The sequence below is a fragment of the Podarcis cretensis genome (assembly GCF_951804945.1).
Source record: "Podarcis cretensis genome assembly, chromosome: 6".
Taxonomy (NCBI): domain Eukaryota; kingdom Metazoa; phylum Chordata; class Lepidosauria; order Squamata; family Lacertidae; genus Podarcis; species Podarcis cretensis.
The window spans coordinates 49,304,604-49,324,207 of NC_137175.1; the positions used below are offsets into that span (position 1 = coordinate 49,304,604).

The window sequence follows — 19,604 nt, forward strand, 5'->3', positions numbered from 1 at the left end:
CTTACTTCTGAGTAGGTGTGTATAGGATTTTGTGCTACAAAAAATGATGAAAAGGCATAATTTTAATATTTTATTGGCTCAGCCATTTTGCAAGTTTTCCAACCACCAGCGATCCATCATCAGCCATAGGTTTACACAGCAGAACATTAAAATAGATTTGGTCATTTGCCCAGGGTGATGGTGCTTGGCTACTCTGCTCTGAGGACAAAAGAAAAACCCTTTGTTCTCAGGGTAAAAATGCCCAGGTAGAGAACCATTTTCTTGGAGCTCCTGCCAGTGAATACATTTTAGATCTATTGTCGTTGTTGTGAACAAACACCTGTACAATATACCTTTTCAGCCCCCTGACTAGTTAAAGAGGCAACAATGTTAACTGTCTTAAAAAAAATAAATCCTAGTTATTTCAACCATGGTCCACCAGCATGCATTGCTTCTGTTTAACTTCAGTTCATTTCAGTTGGGTCTGAATGGGGTCCCCATTCATAATCCAAGGATGTACAGCTGTGGTTTCTGTCAAATTGCTTCCTTTATATTCTGAGTTGAGTGAGTAATAGTCTAGTCAAGAGATTAGCAGTACGATCCGAGACATCCATCCGTTTTAGATTTTCCTTCAGATGTGAACCCACAAGGTGCATCAGGCTGGCACTTACCTCTCAGCTCCCGCATCTGCAATAGCAGGGTGGAGACATACATTATGGGCCTATTGTGTAACAAGTATTTGGATAATGTATAGGAAGTGCTTCTAAATTGCTATATCAATGCAAATTATTATTATTGATTCACTTATAGCTGTAGTGTTTAAATGCTAACGCTTTCCGTTATGCAACTGTTTAAAAAACAAAAATACATAACAGACACTTCCAGTCTCTGAGAGTGCAATCCTAGGCATGTCTGTTAAAAAGTGATTCCCAGTGAGTTCAATAAGACTAACTCCCAAGTAACTCTGTACAGGATTGCAGCCTGATGTACATAAACTCTTTCTCCCCCCCCCCGTTTCTTTTTGTGTATCTAATAGCATAAAAGTGTATTGCTGTTGTTGTTTTCATTGGAAAGAGGATCTGAATTTGTGTCTATGTGAGTCATAATGAGTTCCAAATCAAAGAACTGAAGTTCTGATTACATAGTGGGCACTACCTAAGTGGGGAATACAGCAGCACCACTAGCAGTTTTATTATTATTATGAATCAGTCCAAAGAAAAGGACGTGTTTGAGGTTCTGTGCACCTGCAGTGAGCGAGGCTGTGAGAAAGCTGGAGGCATTGCCCTTTTAAGAAGCACCATTCCTGGAGCGGCAAGCCTTGCGCAAGCAGGTTCCTTGTACATGCAAAAACGTACACAAGCAAAATGTGCTGCAAAAGTTGGTGCAAAAGGAAAGGAGGTGGAAGGGAAAGAAAGCACCAGGCTCCAGCCAGGGAATGATTGGCACTGGCCCACCCATTGGAGAAGCTCAAATGGGGGGAAAGAAGGTTTTAGTCAGGGTATCTGGCCCAGGCTGCTGTCCAGCGTAGCCTATGCAGTTCTGCTTGTCTGACCAGCACAGGCTTCTTCCTTCAGTTCAGCACAACGAAGATTTGCACTGATTGAACAGAGTCACTCCACCCCACCCATGGTCGTCTTGTAAACTGGCTCTAAGAAGAGATGGAACCCCAATTTCTTTCTTTTACAAAATATTTCACAGGCTACAGAAGTCCTGAATTCTCCTCTTAGGAACATAGGGAACTGTCTTACACTGAATCTGAACATTGACCTATCTGATCCATTATCGTCTATATTGACTGGCGCCAGCTTATCCCGGGTTGCAGCCCTAACTGGAAATGACAAGAATTGGGAACTTCTGTGTGCAAGGCAAATGCTCCAGTCCTTCCCCATTTTACAAACAAGATGCTACCTAGTCCAGCACCCTGGTCTTACAGTGGCTGACTAGATGCTGGTGGGAAACCCACAAGCAGGATTCCAGCACAAGAGCCCCCTCCCCTCCTGTGGTTTGCAGCAACTAGTATTCAGTAACATACTCTCTCTGAGCATGGAGGCAGAGCATAGCCAGCATGGCTAGTAGACCCTGCTTGCCTTATCCTCCACGAATGCATTGAATCCTTTTTTTAAAAGCCATCCAAATTGGTGGCAGACACTGCCTCTTGTGGCAGTGAGTTCCACAGTCAAGGATAGGTGAGAAATCTAATAAATAAATAGATTAAAGATGCCTGCCTGAAACCTTGCCAATCATTGCTGACAGCAGTGAGCTAGATGGACTAACGGTCTGATCCGGTATGAGGCAGCCTCTTATCAATTCCTGTCCACACTTGTTATTGAAATTCAACATAGTTTGGCTGCTTAATTCCCACTTTGAGTGGGAGTTGAACTGCTTCTGTGCAGAAATCCATCCAGAATGTTTGCCTACACAGTCGGCGTTTTTGTGCATGTTTATTGTATAAAGGACAGCATACAAGTAGTATTTCTGTGGTGTCACTGTCTCAATAGACTGCGTAACAGCAAAATGAAAATTATGGGCATTTGAACAGCTGCTGAGAATGAATAGCATGCCATGGCAAAAAAACAGAAACACTCTTCTTTCAGCTCCCCAAACCTTGGTATTAGCCATTATAGCCAAATCAACTTTGTGTTGTAGGTTTTTTTTAAAAAAAAAAAATGCAGAATGGGTCTACGCATCCAAATGCACCAGACACAGAAGTTCCATTGTGTGTATTTATAATACATTATAAATTGGCTTTTTAAAAGGATTTAACTGTTGGGGTTTTCCCAAATGGAATTTCGCATGTTGCGAGAGAGCCCCAGTGTTCAGGACACGAGAAGCGTTCCTCCAGTCCCAGATATATGGAAGCTGGCTGCAATTCTTCCAAGAGAGGCCCAGCTAGTGTGGTTTCTTCCTGGTGTTGTTGGATTGCAACTCCCATGGATAGCTGCCAACATGGCCAAGGGTGTGTGGGATGATGAGAGTTGTAGTCCAGCAACATTTGAAGGGCACTATGTGGGCAACTCCTGCTCTAAGATGTGAAGAAAAAGGTACTCTGTGCATGCTCATTACTGGTTCATTTATTTCAGGGCTAAGCTTTGGCACTGAACATTAAGCCCCAGATCACAGTTTACAAATTCTCTGGGAGGGATGCCTTGCTATAGTAATAATAGTAATGAGAGCCATTGTGGTGTAATGGTTCAGAGAGTTGGGGACTAGGACCTGGGAGACCAGGATATGAATTCCTACTCAGCCACGAAGCTTGGGCCACCTTCTCTTAGTACCTCACAAGGTTGTTGCAGTGATGAAATGGGGGTGGGCAGGAGAGCCATAGTCAGTAAACTTTTCATCTCAGGGTCATGGGTTTGAACATCACATTGGGCAAAAGAATTCCGCACTGCAGGGGGCTGGTCTAGATCATGAAATCATAGAGTTGGAAGGGACCCCAAGGGTCATCTAGTCCAACTCTCTGCAATGCAGGAATTTCAGCTAAAGCATCCATGACCCTTCCTGTTCCCTTCCAATTCTATGCTTCATGTACACCCCCTGAATAAAAGACGGTATATAAATGTCAGAAATAAATAAATGCCAGTCCAGATGGGCAGAGGCTGCCTGCGGACATGAGCAAGCCGAGGCCCTGGTGCACTCTGTACACGCTCAATGCCACCACCCGTTATTCCCGGGTTGCTCCTAAGGCCCGGCCATCGGCCAGCAGGAGCCCGGCGGACCTCTCCAGCAGCCCTGCCGCCGCCGCCGCTGGGGGAGAAAGTGGCGGTATAACGCCGGAGAGGGCCCCACCGCGCGGCTGCCTCTCCTCCCCAGCGGCCGGGGCTGCCGCGGCTCCTTTAAGAGCCGCAGGTCTATGGAAATGAGCGTCGGCGAGCTGCTGCCGCAGCGGAGCCTTGCCGGGCTGGTTGGCAGGCGGAGAGACCTTCTCGGGCTGCGAGCAAGAGCGCACGCGGAGGCGGCGGCGGCGGCGGCGGCGGCGGACCTGCTGGGGCTGATCGGCGGAGCCGGCGGGCGCCTTGGCCCGGATCCTCCGCTGGGCATGAAGCGCAGCTGCTGAGCGACGCGCGGACGGACGGAGCGAGAGGAAGCCGGAGTGCGGGCGGGCGGCGGCGGGAGATGGGCGGCGGCTGCGGCTGCTGCGCCCCCGGCCGGGCTGTGCTGCTGCTGCTGGCGGCGCTGGGGGTCCCCCGCTCGGCCGCAGCCCGGAGCCCCCCGGGGCCGCCCTGCGCCCCCTTCGGCGGACCGGCCTGGCCGCCGCCGCCGCCGGAGCCGGAGCTGCTCCCCGCTTGCGCCGCGCCGCCGCTCTCGTGGCGCTGCCCGGCCGCGCGTCCTGCCCGCGGCCTCTGGGCGCACCTGCTGGGGCCGCGCTGCGGCGGCGGCGACGCGGTTGAGGACGGCGACTTGGTGCTGCTGAGCCGGCTGCTGCTGGTCCCGGAGCCGGGCCCGCGGTTCCGCAGGGGGCGCAGGCGGGCGCTGTGCATGGAGCCGGGCGCGCGCGTCCCCCTGCCGCCGGTCAGCTCGCGGGGAGGCTGCCGGCTGCGCTGCCGGTTGCGAGGCGACAGCGGCGGGAGCGAGCCGTCGGACCACCTCCAGGAGGACTTGATGCTGCCCCCTCGGGCCAGGTGCCTCCACTCCGGGCACCCGCTGCGCCTGGAGCTCCTGTGCAGCCTCTGTGAGGAGGAGGAGGAGGAGGAGGAGGGAGAGACCTTGGTCCTGTGGAGCCTCGGCCTGGGCTCTTCGCAGCAGCAGATGGAGAAGCTGTGGGAATCCGAGGGGGCACCCCGAGGTGGCGCGGGGAGCAGCCGCTCCAAGAGGAACGTCAACGCCAGCCCTCAGTTCCAGATGCCCGCCTACCAGGCTTCGGTGCCGGAGAACAGGCCGGCGGGGACCCCCGTGATCATGCTGCGGGCCCTGGACCCTGATGAAGGCGAATGGGGCCGCTTGGACTACTCCATGGATGCCCTCTACGACAGCCGCTCCAACAGCTTCTTTGCCATCGATGCCCAGACGGGGGCCGTGACGACGGCTGAGGAACTGGACCGGGAGACCAAGAGCACCCACGTGTTCCGGGTGACGGCCACGGACCACGGCGTGCCACGCCGCACCGCCCTGGCCACCCTCATGATCACGGTGAGCGACACCAATGACCACGACCCGGTCTTTGAGCAGCAGGAATACAAGGAGAGCATGCGGGAGAACCTGGAGGTGGGCTACGAGGTGCTGACAGTGAGGGCCACGGACGGGGATGCCAGCCCCAACGCCAACATCCTCTACCGCATCCTGAACGGGAACGGCTCCAACCGGATCTTTGAGATTGACCCCAAGTCCGGCGTCATTCGCACCAACGGCCTGGTGGACCGGGAAGCGGTTGAGGCCTACCAGCTGATGGTGGAGGCCAATGACCAAGGCAAAGACCCGGGGCCACGCAGCACCACAGCCACGATCCACATCACGGTGGAGGATGATAACGACAACTCGCCGCAGTTCAGCGAGAAACGCTACGTGGTGCAGGTGCCCGAGAACGTGGCCTCCAACACTCACATCCTGCGGGTCAACGCGACCGACCGGGACAAAGGCAGCAATGCTCTGGTGCATTACAGCATCATGAGTGGCAACACCCGCGGCCAGTTCTACATCGATGCCCAGACAGGTAACATTGATGTCGTCAGCCAGCTTGACTATGAGATGAACAAGGAATACACCCTCCGCATTAGGGCCCAGGATGGAGGAAGACCCCCTCTTTCCAACATCAGTGGCCTGGTGACCATCCAGGTGTTGGATGTCAATGACAACGCCCCCATATTTGTCAGCACCCCTTTTCAGTCCACGGTGCTGGAGAATGTCCCTGTGGGCTACTCTGTCATCCACATCCAAGCCATTGATGCGGATTCTGGGGAGAACGCTCGGCTCGAGTATGCTCTGGTTGACACGAGCTCTGATTTCCCCTTCACCATCAATAACAACACAGGCTGGATTGTGGTGGCCTCTGAATTGGACCGTGAAGCTGTGGACTTCTACAACTTTGGTGTTGAGGCCCGAGACCATGGTAGCCCCCCCATGACCTCCTCAGCCAGCGTCAGCATCACCGTCCTGGACGTCAATGATAACAATCCTGAGTTTACTCAAAAGGAATATACCATGAGGCTCAATGAAGACGCTGCTGTGGGCACCAGTGTCCTTACGGTCTCTGCCATTGACCGAGATGTCAACAGCGTCATCACCTACCAGATCACTAATGGGAACACCCGCAATCGCTTCTCCATAACCAGCCAGAGTGGTGGGGGTCTCATCACCCTTGCCCTACCCTTGGATTACAAATTAGAGCGTCAGTACCTGCTTACCATTACTGCTTCTGATGGCACACGACTTGACACGGCCCAGGTTTTTGTGAATGTGACAGATGCCAACACACACCGACCAGTCTTCCAAAGCTCCCACTACACTGTGAACATCAATGAGGACAGGCCAGTGGGTACCACTGTAGTTATTATTAGTGCTACAGATGAGGACACGGGGGAGAATGCCCGCATTACTTACTTCATGGAAGACAGTATCCCTCAGTTCAAGATAGATATGGATACTGGTGCTGTCACCACTCAGATGGAGCTGGACTATGAGGATCAGGTGTCCTACACATTGGCAATTACAGCCCGGGACAATGGTATCCCCCAGAAATCAGATACTACCTACCTGGAGATCCTAGTCAACGATGTAAATGACAACGCACCTCAGTTCTTAAGGGATAACTACCAGGGTTCTGTATATGAGGATGTGCCAGCTTTCACGAGTGTCCTGCAGGTTTCTGCCACTGACAGAGACTCTGGGCTGAATGGAAGGGTGTTCTATACCTTCCAGGGTGGGGATGATGGGGATGGAGACTTCATAATTGAATCCACATCGGGCATTGTTAGGACACTGCGCAGGCTGGACAGGGAGAATGTCCCATTGTATGAGCTTAGGGCATATGCCGTCGATAAGGGCATGCCAGCCATGAGGACCCCTATTGATGTCTATATCACTGTTCTTGATGTCAACGACAACCCCCCTGTCTTTGAACAGGATGAGTTTGACATTTTTGTTGAGGAGAACAGCCCCATTGGTTTAGTAGTGGCCCGGATCACTGCCAGCGACCCAGATGAGGGCACCAATGCCCAGATCATGTATCAGATAGTGGAAGGCAACATTCCCGAGGTCTTTCAACTCGACATCTTCTCCGGAGAGCTGACGGCACTGATGGATTTGGATTATGAGGCCAAGTCTGAGTATGTCATTGTGGTCCAGGCTACTTCAGCCCCACTCGTCAGCCGGGCCACTGTGCATGTCCGTCTGCTGGATAAGAATGACAACATCCCTGTCTTGAAGAATTTTGAGATCCTCTTCAATAACTATATCACCAACAAGTCCAGCAGTTTCCCCACGGGTGTGATTGGCAGAATCCCAGCCTATGACCCGGATGTCTCCGATACGCTTACCTACAGCTTTGAGCAAGGCAACGAACTGAGGCTGGTGCTCCTGAACCACAGCACTGGAGAGCTACGTCTGAGCAGGGCCTTGGATAACAACAGGCCTTTGGAAGCGATCATGAGAGTATCTGTGTCAGGTAAGGTGGCAAATGCATTCCTGTGCATGTGGGTTTGGATCTCAAGTTTTGGGGGAAAGAGAAGCTTTGGGAGCAATCTAGTTGCTCCAAAACTCTGCATGCCTACCTCATGCTCTCCTAACCTTGTGGCTAATCTCAAATGGCATCATAGAATCCTAGAGTTGGAAGGGACCCAAGGGTCATCTAGTCCAACCCCCTGTAATGCAGGAAACTCAGCTAAAGCATCCATGACAGATGGCCAGCCAACCTCTGCTTAAAAACATCCAAGGAAGCTTTTAAAGAAAGGGCGTCTGATCACACTCAGAAAACTTTTGCTAATAACCATTCTGAATATGTGGTATATGGGCCACACTGCCTCCCCCAGCCTGGAGCCCTGGACTGCAACTCCCACCATCCCTGAATTTTGGCCATGCTGGCTTGGGCTTCTGCGAGTTGTAGTCCAAAACATCTTTACACTCGCTTTTGACACTTGAGATGTACGTTTTTAGGACCTACCTAATTTCTACGATGGTTAGTTGTTTTAATCTGTTTTTAATATTTTGTTTGAACTGTTGTAACCTACCCTGGGACCTTAGGGTAATGGGTGGGTAATTATTAATAATAATCATAATCATAATCTGCAGAGCACCAGGTCAGGGGAGGCTGGCTTAATCTGTTGTTTGCAATTAGGAAGCATTTAGCTGATCATTGCAAAGGTGCAGCAGCAGCAGCAAAGTAGAACTGCTTTTTTGGAATTGGTGGAGGTTGCATAACAGCCAAATGGCGATCCAGGATTCTGTGCGCTGCTCCAGTTGGCTGCCCCAGTCTTTGCTCTGAGAGAACAGCTGAAGCTGCAGAGTTTCTCCCCGCACCCCATCTCTTCCACAGGCTCCCAGTATCCCAGCCAAAGAATCTTCTTCCTCCTGCCCTTCCTTTCTGTTCCCTTTGAATGGAACCAACCACTTGAGGCTAATTCCATATAAAATTGGCTTTCCTTGCATGCGAGCTGAATGCACGATGATTTGATGCCACCAATACTGGCTTTTGGTGTTTGGGGCAGTGCGGATGAGGCAGGAGGAGTGAAATATGGGTCTGTTCTGTGATCATTCATTCGGAAGATGGAGCTGATCTTCCTCTGAGCTCTGAGATTCTGTTTATCAGTGCCTGGAAGACGAGGGAGAATGCTGGGAGATATTTGGCTGTCCTATAAGGAAATCTTTAGTATGTCTGTGTCATTGCTACTAGACATGGTCCCACAACAAACATGGGCTCTTTTCTCCCAGAGCTTATACTCCTGTATGTTTGATATTCCTCAATATGCCACAATACTTTTTGGGTGGTATGCTGCTAAGTTTTACACAGACCTACTGAAATTGATGACTTCCATTCTTTGTAGTGGGTCTACTCTCAGTGAAACGTAGTCAAATCCCACCGCTTGTTGCATTTTTGCTGCAACCGAGAAATGAACGCAGCTACTCTTCTTCAACACAGACGTGGAATTTGTGTGCCTGAGATGGGTGTAGCATGTGGGGAAATGTGTCACTGGAGTAGAATAGCTGTTTTGTTCCAGGAGAAGGATGCAGTCCCTTTAATTAGCCAGATAGTCTCCTTTTCCTACACTGCCACTTTATTACAATGCCCGGTGTCTGTGCTTTGCAATTACATTAAATTAAATGCCACTGCCCCAGTGCAGAACTTTGCAGGGTAAGCAGAGAGGCAAGCATCAGCAGAAACGGTTGTTGTTTGTAGGATATAAACTGATGCAGGGACGGGGAACTTGTGGCCTTGCAAAGGTTGCTGAGCTACAACTCCCATCATTCCTGAACATCAGCCATACTGGCTGGGGTTGATAGGAGTTGATTTATTGATTTATTAAATTTGTATAGCGGCCTTCATCCAAAGAGGGCAGGGTACTCCAGCATCACCTGGAGGGTCACAGGCATCCCATCCCTGAGTTAATGTTAAAGCTACAGCTAACTCACCTTCAGGGTGTCAAGAGCTTACAGAAGGACCAGTGCCAAAATCTCAGCATAGAGGACCACAGGTGGATGAAAGGTGAAATGGCAAGTTATGGCAAGCATAAGAAAAGCCATCAGGCTAAAGCTCAGCTAGCCCAGCATTCTGTTCTCATAGCAGCTAACTAGATGCCTGTGGGAAGCCTGCATGCAGGACCCAAGTTCAACAAGGGTCTCCCAACTCCCTGCTGCCCTCCGAATAGTGGGGGATTTACAAAAAATTGACTGTGAACTGCATAATTTGAATTTGCTTTAGCCTCTTGGAACAGGGATGCAGAGCCTGTGGACCTCGTGATGTTGCTGGACTCCAACTCCCATCTGCCTCAGCTTGCATGGCCAACAACCAGGGATGCTGGGAGCTGTAGTTCAACAGCATATGGAAGTCTACAGGTTCCCTTTCCTTTTTCCGGAATTATGGTGACATCAGGAAGAGAGAGGTCCTGCTCAGGAATGTCTTAGTCATCCAAGGCTTACTTGCATGTAGCCTCATCCAGGAGGCAGTTCCTGATCCCAAAGTGTGTGTTTCTGACCATTTCCAGCAACTTTTAAAAGAGACTATGGCTATGCCATAATGTCAGTGGGCTGTATTCAGTGCTTTGCCAACAGGGTTCCATGGGCACAATGTTTTCTCTCCTACTCCCATTCTAGATGGTCCCCCCAACCTTCTAGAGCCGATTTTGAGGGCACATGGAAGGGTGGAGGGGGAAAGAAGTTCCATTGAGTACCCAGAAGACCCTTCCACCGATGGAGCTGCAGCTATTGCCCTGCTCTCTTCAAATATGCTACTGAAAATGGCTGGAGAACACATTTTTCAGATGGGCTCTTGTGTTTCATTGGTGGGCGAGCATCGTCAATATATAATGTTGTAGACTAGTGTGTGCTGAACACATGTCTGAATGGATAGATGAACTAAGGCTGGCAGGGTATATACAGCTTACTAAGGATTTTCCTATGGAGAAGACCCTGCCGCACCTTCACAACTTGTTCCGGGTTCAAGGGGCTCTGGGCAAAGTGTTCTTTAGTGGGCTTCCTCCTCTGTCGACATTCTATGGTGGGCTTACTGAGTCGACGGCGTTGCTCAGAGCTGTGTCTGTTTGCAATTTAATTTCCCACAATGTCTCTGGTGTAGCATTGCTTTTGGGCATTGTGGGAAATACCCACCTATCTGGCACTGCTTAGAGTGCCAGATCAGATTTGTTTAGAAAGGGGCAAAGGTGGGTCTTTCCCAGTTGCCGGGGCTATGGACTCTGCCCAAGAACAGCAGGGGCTGATGCTGGCTCCTCCCCACTCTGGCCGCAAAGGGCTGGGCTGTGAGTGAGGAACATGTGGTGGTCGTGGGCGTAGTTGGAGGAAGGGAGAGAAGCCACTTGGGCAAACAGGATAGAGCTTACACGCCTTACATCCCCCCCCCCCCCCCCGCATTCATGTTAAATCTCATGAATCAGGATGTTGTTGACTCACTTCTGCAAAGCCTCCCACTCTGTGCTGGAGCGAATTCAACCTGGCAGATGCTCCTTTTCCTAACTTAGATCTGGTGGCTTGATAGCACACATCCCTCTTTTATCCGGAGTTCGAGGCCTGCACCCTATTTGTCCAGCAGGAATTGGAGGCTTTGGAGAGGATGGGCTATGACTACAAAACTTTGGGCTCCTCACTTCTTCGCAACCCAGCCTCTTTGCCTCTGTAGGCAATAATTTCCTCAAGGCAAAATCACGCCAGGTGTGGTTGGTGCCTCGCCTGCACCTGATCCTTAGTGAAACTGAATCATTGTGTGCGCAAATCTGGCAACTTTCATTGGCCCTAGAGTCATCCCTACCAAGGATGGGAAGTATCTGCTGGTGGAACTCCTTGGATGAACGTAGCCTGGCCTAGCCTGGCCAGCATCTACAATCGCTCTCCGCCTTCAAGTAACTAGTTATTACTTGCCTATTACTCTCCTGGGTCTTTGTAGCAGCACCTGTTCAACAAGGTTTTCACCAGGAATTAGAGCTGAATTTATGGTCCAAATTCTGCTTGTGATGCAGTTGGCATCTGCCTTCAGGGAGGGCTAATAACAGATTGTTACAGCACGCACAAAGTGAAGTGAAACCTGCCAACTGCCATTGGTAATTTGACTAGGCTGCTTTCGCAGGGCGACGGGACAGGAGATTTTTGTGGCAGGGTAGGAATGGGTGGTAGATGCATCTGAGTTCTGGGGAAAGGCCAGATCTTAGTGATAGAGCATCTGTCTTACCTGTGGGGGGTCCTGGGTTCAGCCCCTAGCATCTCTCAGTTGGAACAGGAATACCCCAATCTGAAACCCTGGAGGTTTACTTCTAGTCAGTGTAGACAATACTGAACTACATGGACCAAGTCTGATTCAGTATAAGCTATATTTCAAGTTGGCAGGGGCATCAAAGATCATGTAGTCCAAATCCTTACCACAGCTAGTGTTTTCTCTACCTAAACAGCAGAAATAAATGTTAACATGTCCTCTTTAAAACAACAATGACCAAAACTTCAAAGGGAGATGATTTCATGAGATCCTAGGCAAATAATTTTGTTGCTCAGTTGCTGTTGCAGCTAAGTTCTTCCTATTTTGTAGAATGACTGTTGTTTACCTGCAAGTTAAACCCCACAGTCTCCTGTCCTCCTTTTAGTGGCAAAAGAAATTGCTTGCTTTCAGTTTGATTTATGGCAAGGCCATATATAAGTTACTTAGCTGTCTTTTCTGTCAGCTGCATAATTCCCTGGTCGTCACTCTTTCTTCACATCATAATCTTGCATTTTAATCCCTGCATTTTCTTTTCTTTTCTTCCCCTGCTCCAGTGGCATTCTTGGGCTTGTGTATATATTCTCTTTCATGTATGGCGTCCAAATTGGGCACGACACGTCCTGCTAAAGCCAACCCCAAATCGTTATTGATTAAAAATGGCACCATCATTATCATGTGAGCATTGGGCATCTCCCCATGCAGACTTAAAAAAAAAAACCCCAACCAACTAGAAACCAAAACCCTTTTTGTGGTGAAGCTGCTGAGGTTGGAGTTCTGGCAAAATACACAGTCTCTGATGCTGTCTGCTGTCAGAGATTTGACACGCCAAGTCAGGACTTGCAAAGTCGTTAATGTTTTTAGTCTATCCCTTCCTAAGAGGGATGGCATACTTTTCTCCCATCCCAGCTCACAAGTTCAGTATTCCGGATGATCACAAACATTGTCAAAAAGCTAAGGGGAGAGATTGTGTTTGTATATGTAGAAGGTCCCAGGAGCATCACTTAACGTTACCCCCTTATTAATGCTGCCCTCCATAGCATGGAAGCCGATGGCAGGCCTTCCTGTCGGAGACCAATTTGGAGATGCTTAAGAGCAGCTGTCCCTGAGTCTCGGCAATTAAACTCTCAGCATGGTGGCTGCCGGTCGCACCTGCTCTGTGGGGATAGGAATACAGGGACTGGGGAATACTGTACAGTGGATAGATTGGAGTGCTGATAATACACATAGCCCCTGGCTGTCATTGGAGCCCCACTGAATGGTATTCCTGGCTTCTGATGCAGGGGGAATCCAAGCCGCTGGGGTTTATTGGGAAATTGCTGCAGCTGGCACTCCAGAGCTGGTGACTGCAGAATTAGAGGGAGGGTTTTTTCCTGGTGTGGCCAGTCAAAGCAAGAGAACAAATGCCCAGTTGTATTTCCAGCTGGTGGGTAGATGGTAATAATTTATTTCATAAAGAATTATATTCCGCTTGATTGACAGAAAGAATAGGACATTGAAATTGACAGTAAAAACAGTAAGAAACAATTATTTAAATAATTAAAATCAACGATAAGCTAAAAACCCACTTAAAACACATGTAAACATTCTACATATCTGGGTAGGCTGGCCTAAACAAAAAGTTTTTAGCAGGCACAGTCGTACCTCGGAAGTCAAATGCCTTGCAAGTTGAATGTTTTGGCTCCTCAACGCTGCAAACCTAGAAGTGAGTGTTCTGGTTTGCAAACATTTTTTGGAACTGAACGTCCAATGCTGCTTCCACGGCTTCCGATTGGCTGCAGGAGCTTCCTGCAGCCAATCGGAAGCTGTGCCTTGGTTTCCAAACATTTTGGAAGTCAAACGGACTTCTGGAATGGATTCCGTTCGACTTCCAAGGTATGACTGTGCAGTGAAGGTGTCTGCCAGTAGTCAGGGGGTTCCAAACTGTGGGTGCTGCTGCACTAAAAGAGTCATTTATTGCAGATGAGGAATGAGTATTATGTGGCACCTGTAACCGTGCCAGTTCTGCAGATTTGCTGTGACTATGCTCTTCTGAAATGAATCCCCCCAAAGGCTCTGAAGTAGAGTCAGGACCTGTGTCACTGGGGGCCATACTACACAATGCATGCAAGTGGACATCATGGTAGTCCAGCAGCTTCTTTTGTAGTCCAGCTCTAGAGGAGGTGGCTGGGAATGGAAGAATGGCAAGAGTCACCATTGCTTGTGCCAAAGCCTTCATGGAAAAAGTGTATGTGAAGAGACTCTTCCTAACTCAGGCAGGGAGATGAGATGCTTATGTAAAATATTTGTACAGTATTGAGTGCAAGAACACTTATATAGTGCCATCCGCATACACCCTGCTTAAAAAGAATGAGAGAATATTTTGGGGGGAAGACCCCAGCCCATCTCACGCAGCATTCCCAGTTGGTTAGAGTATGTTGCTGATATTGCCAAGGTTGCAGGTTCAATCCCTGTATGGGACAGCTGCATATTCCAGCATTGCAGGGGGTTGGACTAGATAGTACCCATGGTCCCTTCCAACTCTACAGTTCTATGATTTTAATTGGTTAACCAGATGCCTATGGGAAGTCCGTAAACAGGACATGAGCACAATAGCCCTCTCCCATTCTCAGTGCCCAGCAACTGGCATTTGGAGACATACTGCTAGAAGTACATGGCTGGCTGTGTTTGGACATAATGCCAAATATAACCATGGTGTGGCTTTATGGGAACAAGCTGCAGTGAGTCTTGGGCTTGCACATTCCTCCCTTCCTGCTTCTGGTGCAACTGCGAGGAAATTGGAACCTTCCACTTCTGTTTTAGTCTACTCATGATATAGTGTACCATCGGAACCCTAAACCGTGGTTAAGCTTAACTGTGGTTTGTTGAAACAATCCAGCTTCGAAATCATTTGAAATTGGCTTGTTTGAGCAAGCTGTAGGTAAGATTACTCATAATTTGTCTAGGGTCAGATGTTATGACATGCTGTGATTAATCTCTAAAATGAAAGTGGAGGAGCGCATGAGCCGATGGCTTGCAGTGGTCCTTTCTCATAACACTAAACCATGATTTAGCTGCACACCTGAATGCAGCCATTGCGTCAGATGTTGAGAATTGCTGCCCTCCCTCCTCGCCTTGGCAAAAAAAGAGACTGTGAGGAGTGCAAAGCGCAACACAGCTGCATAGCAAGATGTGAATCTTTCCTTGCTGGAGATGGCCTGACAGCAAACTTGCTCCTACTGATGGACTCTTGGCCTGCAAAAAGACTAATTACAAATAACACATGACAAAGATGCCCCAAGGGCAGGAAAATTGTTCAGAACATTCGCTTTCCCCAATGACTTCTGCTTTTTCAGACCAATAATGTTATTCATCAGAGCTTGCTGTTCACACCTAGAGAAGGGCTTTTATGTAAATGCATTTCTAGATACTGCCAACGGCATGTGTAGATGGCAGGGAGAATAACAGGCCATGATTAGAGCAATGTGTTTGTGGTCAAGCACTACCAAATATATTATTCATTAAGTTTTCTGTTGTCCATTTATACAAGGTTGGTAGGCAAAGATCCCTAAGGAATCTGATTAGCAGCAGCCTTTGGCTATCGGACTCTGAAAAGATGTCCCCTCCCCCCCCAACACCTTCCATTTAGCCAGATTATGTGTGTTGTATACGACTGCAATGTTTGCAATAGCTTCTGGAAAAAATCCGCAAGCTACATTTTTCCTGCCACTGATTGGAGGATGCAATATTTTCCTGGTGAAACAAGGTCTCAGGATTATAGTCATGTTTTTTATTAATTTCAGGAAATGTGTATCTTTTAAAATGTGTACAGATGATACACCTGAAAACATGTATTGTACATGTATACTACTAGCTGAATTTGGCTACCGTTTGATAATGAATGTCCTTTTGGTGGCAAATAGTGACTTATCTCTAAGGGTCAGTGTAGTATAGTGGTTAGAGTGCTGGACTAGGACCTGGGAGACCAGGGTTTGAATCCCTGCTCACCTATAAAGCTCATTGGATGACCTTGGTCCAGTCACTCTATTTTAGCCTAGTCTACCTCACAGGGTTGTTTTGAGGATTAAATGGGAGGTGGGAAACCATGTATGCCTCATTGAGTTCCTTGGAGGACAGGTAGATGATGATGATAATGATAATGATGTGTGAAATGGCCCCAAGTGTATGGAGTCTGGTGAGGTGGCTGTGGTTTCTCTGCAGTTCTTTCTGGCAGGCCAGACAGAGTTAAGACTTGCTATTAGTAACCTTCCTGCATCTTCCACTACACACAACTTTTGTCCTGATTCCCATTGCGCTTCTTCTGCTTGCATGGGGTTTATATAATTTATTTTCATTTATTTTGTTGATTGAATTCCTACACCACCCTTCACCCAAGGATCACAGGATGGGTTCCATTATAAAAACACAAAGATGTGCAACATAATAACAAACAGAAAGAATATCCCTCCCTTTTTTTAAAGGCTGTAGATTCTTTAGTTAGCCAAGGGTCCAGGAAAAGAGCAATCTTTTTGCCTGGTGACTAAATGGTGAATGATGAACAACTCAGTATATGGGAGTTTTCTCTTAATTAGCTCTAGATTAGGTCTCCTGATCATGTGAGTTTGGTAGTACAGATTTAAGGGATCCGCTGGAATCCCACTAAAACCACTTGCATTAGTGACTTGAAGGTAAACCAAGACCCTACATGGCTTCTCCCAAATTGTGGAGAAAATATGCTGCAGATGCTGAAAAACAACCAGTCCTGAACTATGTTGAACTGGGCTTGTTACATTTTTACTTGGTTTGTTTATAAAAACATTTATATTTCCATTTAAAAGAAAATGCTTAGATTGGCTAACAGCACAGCATCAAAACACAACACTATTAAATACACAATATATACCTAACAAAAGTAACAGGAAACAAGAAACTAAACAAAGCACGTAGACAAATCACGGCAAAACAGTTGATCAACACCTGATATGGCACATGAATTTGCCCATTCCAAGGGATCAGTCATAAACTTCCAACTGTGTGGGGGTAAAAGTCTGATGAAAAAGGTAGATGTTGAGCAAGCAGTGGACAGGTCATGTCAACGCCATCTCCTTCTGTCTGTGTCCCAGTTCAATCTGTAACTGCAGCTGCCTTCAGTTGTCTCCCTGCTCATCACTCAAACGCTGATAGGCGTCATGTTCTGAAGGCTGGGGAGAAAGATTTCCAGCTATCATGGGACATAATTCTTTCATTAAATCCCTCACCAGGCAAAAAAAACCCCAAACCAAAAACACCACTGGCACGAGGCCCATTCATGCTAATCAAGATAGGCCAACCTCCTAACACCCATGGTTAAAGATTGAAAGGTGGAAGAGAGGCTAGGCAGGGACATTTCATCAAGCTTGTTATGGTTATGAGCAGGGGAAGAAACATGTTTCAAAAGTGTGCAGGGACTCAAGCTTGATAGGAGGTTGAAACCTTGTGTATAACAAACCGTGGTGTGTGGGGCTTCCGCTGGAAGCTAAAGTTGAAGCAGTAGAAATGGTCATTTCTGTTGGCAACCTTTGCGCCAATCCTGCTTAATGCCAGCTGATAGCTGCCACATAAGAAGGGTCTGCTGGATCAGGCCAATAGCCTATCTGGTCCAGCATCCTGTTCTTACAGTGGCGCCACCCATATCTGTCTGGGGAAAACATGCAAGCAGAACCTTAGCCCAAGAATACCTTGCCCTCCTGTGGTTTCCTGTAACAGGTATTCCTGCAACTAGCATCCTTTCTCATTCCTGGATGGATCTTCTCATTCACTGGTACATCATCCCCCAGAGGGGTTTTTCTTCCTCTTCTTCCAGTTCCCCACAATCCTGACTTACAGCCTTCTGCTTTGAATTGCTACCCACCTGTGTAAGACAAGGTGTTCTGAGCCGTGAAGCTGAGTCTTCTGAGGTTAACGTCAGAAGGAGTCTAGCTATCTTGGCGGGAGTGAAAATCCCAGAGCAGGCTGGGCAGCTGCTAAGATCCCTCCATTGCAGGGCAACCTAGGATAGTGTGGAGGTGGGGGCTGACTGCAGATAATGCACTCAAGCCATCTGCTCCATCCTTGGACCTTTGAGAGCAGGCTGCCTTTGATCTGGGCTCCGTGGGAGAGGCTACCCTTTTAACATTTCATGCAGCCCCTCAACTGTGTCTGTGATGTTTAGCATGGAGGATGATGCTGATTTAAAGGTGTAGAGATGTGATGGATTTGGGGGGCGGTTTAGAAGCCAAGGGATTAAGCATTCCTTACTACAAGGGGATTAGGGTGGTGGGATAGCGGAGGCAGATGAGATGAGACACAAAATGGGAAGGAGCAGATCATTGGCAGTAAGCTGTTGGGGAGACATTAACTAGGTCAGAGGCTCCGAGGGCAGCAGGTCCTCTTGAGCTTTATGCTCTAGAATAGGGATGGAGAACCTGTAGCCCTCCAGAGGTTGTTGAATTATTATTATTATCTATTCTTAACTTGGTTTCTTACTTGCCCTTCACCACAGGGTCCCAGGGCAGGTTACAGCAATCCAGAAGACCGTATTGAATCCAGTTTAAAACAAATACAATAGAAAAGAACAGGGTGGGTCTTAAAAATAGGTATCTCGGGTGTCAAAGGTCAGGGTAAAGAGGTACATCTTCAGCATATGATCTTGCAGACATGACACCTCTGTGGGGAGGTTATTCTGTAACTTAGGTCTGCCATAGAGAATGTCCTCTTCTGAGCTGCTACTCCCTGAATATCTGATGGTGGTGGAGCTTCTAAGAGGGCCTCCTCTGTTGATCCATGGGATCCATAGGAGATCCATGGGAAAGGAGGCAGTCTTTCAGATATTTGGGGCCTAAGTTGTTTAGGGATTTAAATACTAATGTGAGCACCTTGGATCAGACCTGGAAGTCAATGGGCAACAAGTGTGACTGTTTTGAAGCAGGGGCTTATGAGCTCTAAACAGAACCCTATCTGCCTGCTGCATTTTGGACAAGTTGAAGTTTCAGAGTCATCTTCAAGGTTAGCCCCACGCTGGAAGAGTACATTGTAATAATCAAGCCTGGAAGTTACAATAGCATGGAGTATGGTGTCCAAGTTATCTCTGAGAGCCAGTGTGGTGTAGTGGTTAAGAGCAATAGACTCGCAATCTGGGGAACCACTCCTCCGCTCCTCCACATGCAGCTGCTGGGTGACCTTGGGCTAGTCACACTTCTTTGAAGTCTCTCAGCCCCACTCACTTCCCAGAGTGTTTGTTGTGGGGGAGGAAGGGAAAGGAGAATGTTAGCTGCTTTGAGACTCCTTTGGGTAGTGATAAAGCGGGATATCAAATCCAAACTCTTCTTCTTCTTCTGTCCAAAGGTAGCTGTAGCTTCAAAATGCAGCTCTCATCTTGCCTGGGTGTTGACCAAGCTGGCTGGGGTCGATGAGAGTTGGAGTCCAACAGCATCTAGAGGACCACAGCTTCCCTGTCCATCGTCTAGGAAAACAGAAGCATTCTCCATGCAGGCAGATTGGAGTGATACATGAAAAACCCCTATGGGTTTTTTTGGGTGCAGATGCCAGAGCACAAGATGCACTTACCTCACATCAGTTGTGGGTTGTTCATGTGCACTTAAATGGCTTCATTTCTTGGAAACATACACAGAAGTAGGAAGTTGATGGTATCCCAGCCAACACTTCTGTGCATTTTGCCAAGGAAAAGTCTGTATTGTTGAACTTGGATACATGTTCTTGATTGCAAAAAAGCATAGAGGAAATGGCTTCTAGCCAGTCTCTGAGCCATGTTTTGCCCCCTTGC

General features: G+C 48.3%; 1 protein-coding gene across 4 annotated transcripts in view; it reads left to right on the forward strand.

Moving 5' to 3' along the window:
- The first annotated feature begins 3,948 nt into the window (after positions 1 to 3,948).
- The window catches only part of CELSR2 (cadherin EGF LAG seven-pass G-type receptor 2), a 112,296-nt gene continuing 96,640 nt past the window's right edge, over positions 3,949 to 19,604 (forward strand). For all 4 annotated transcript variants that reach the window (XM_079980211.1, XM_079980213.1, XM_079980212.1 and 1 more), the window contains exon 1: positions 3,949 to 7,579. In XM_079980211.1, coding sequence (XP_079836337.1) covers positions 4,096 to 7,579 — 3,484 coding nt within the window. In that variant the 5' untranslated portion in view covers positions 3,949 to 4,095. The remainder of the gene's footprint in view (positions 7,580 to 19,604) is intronic.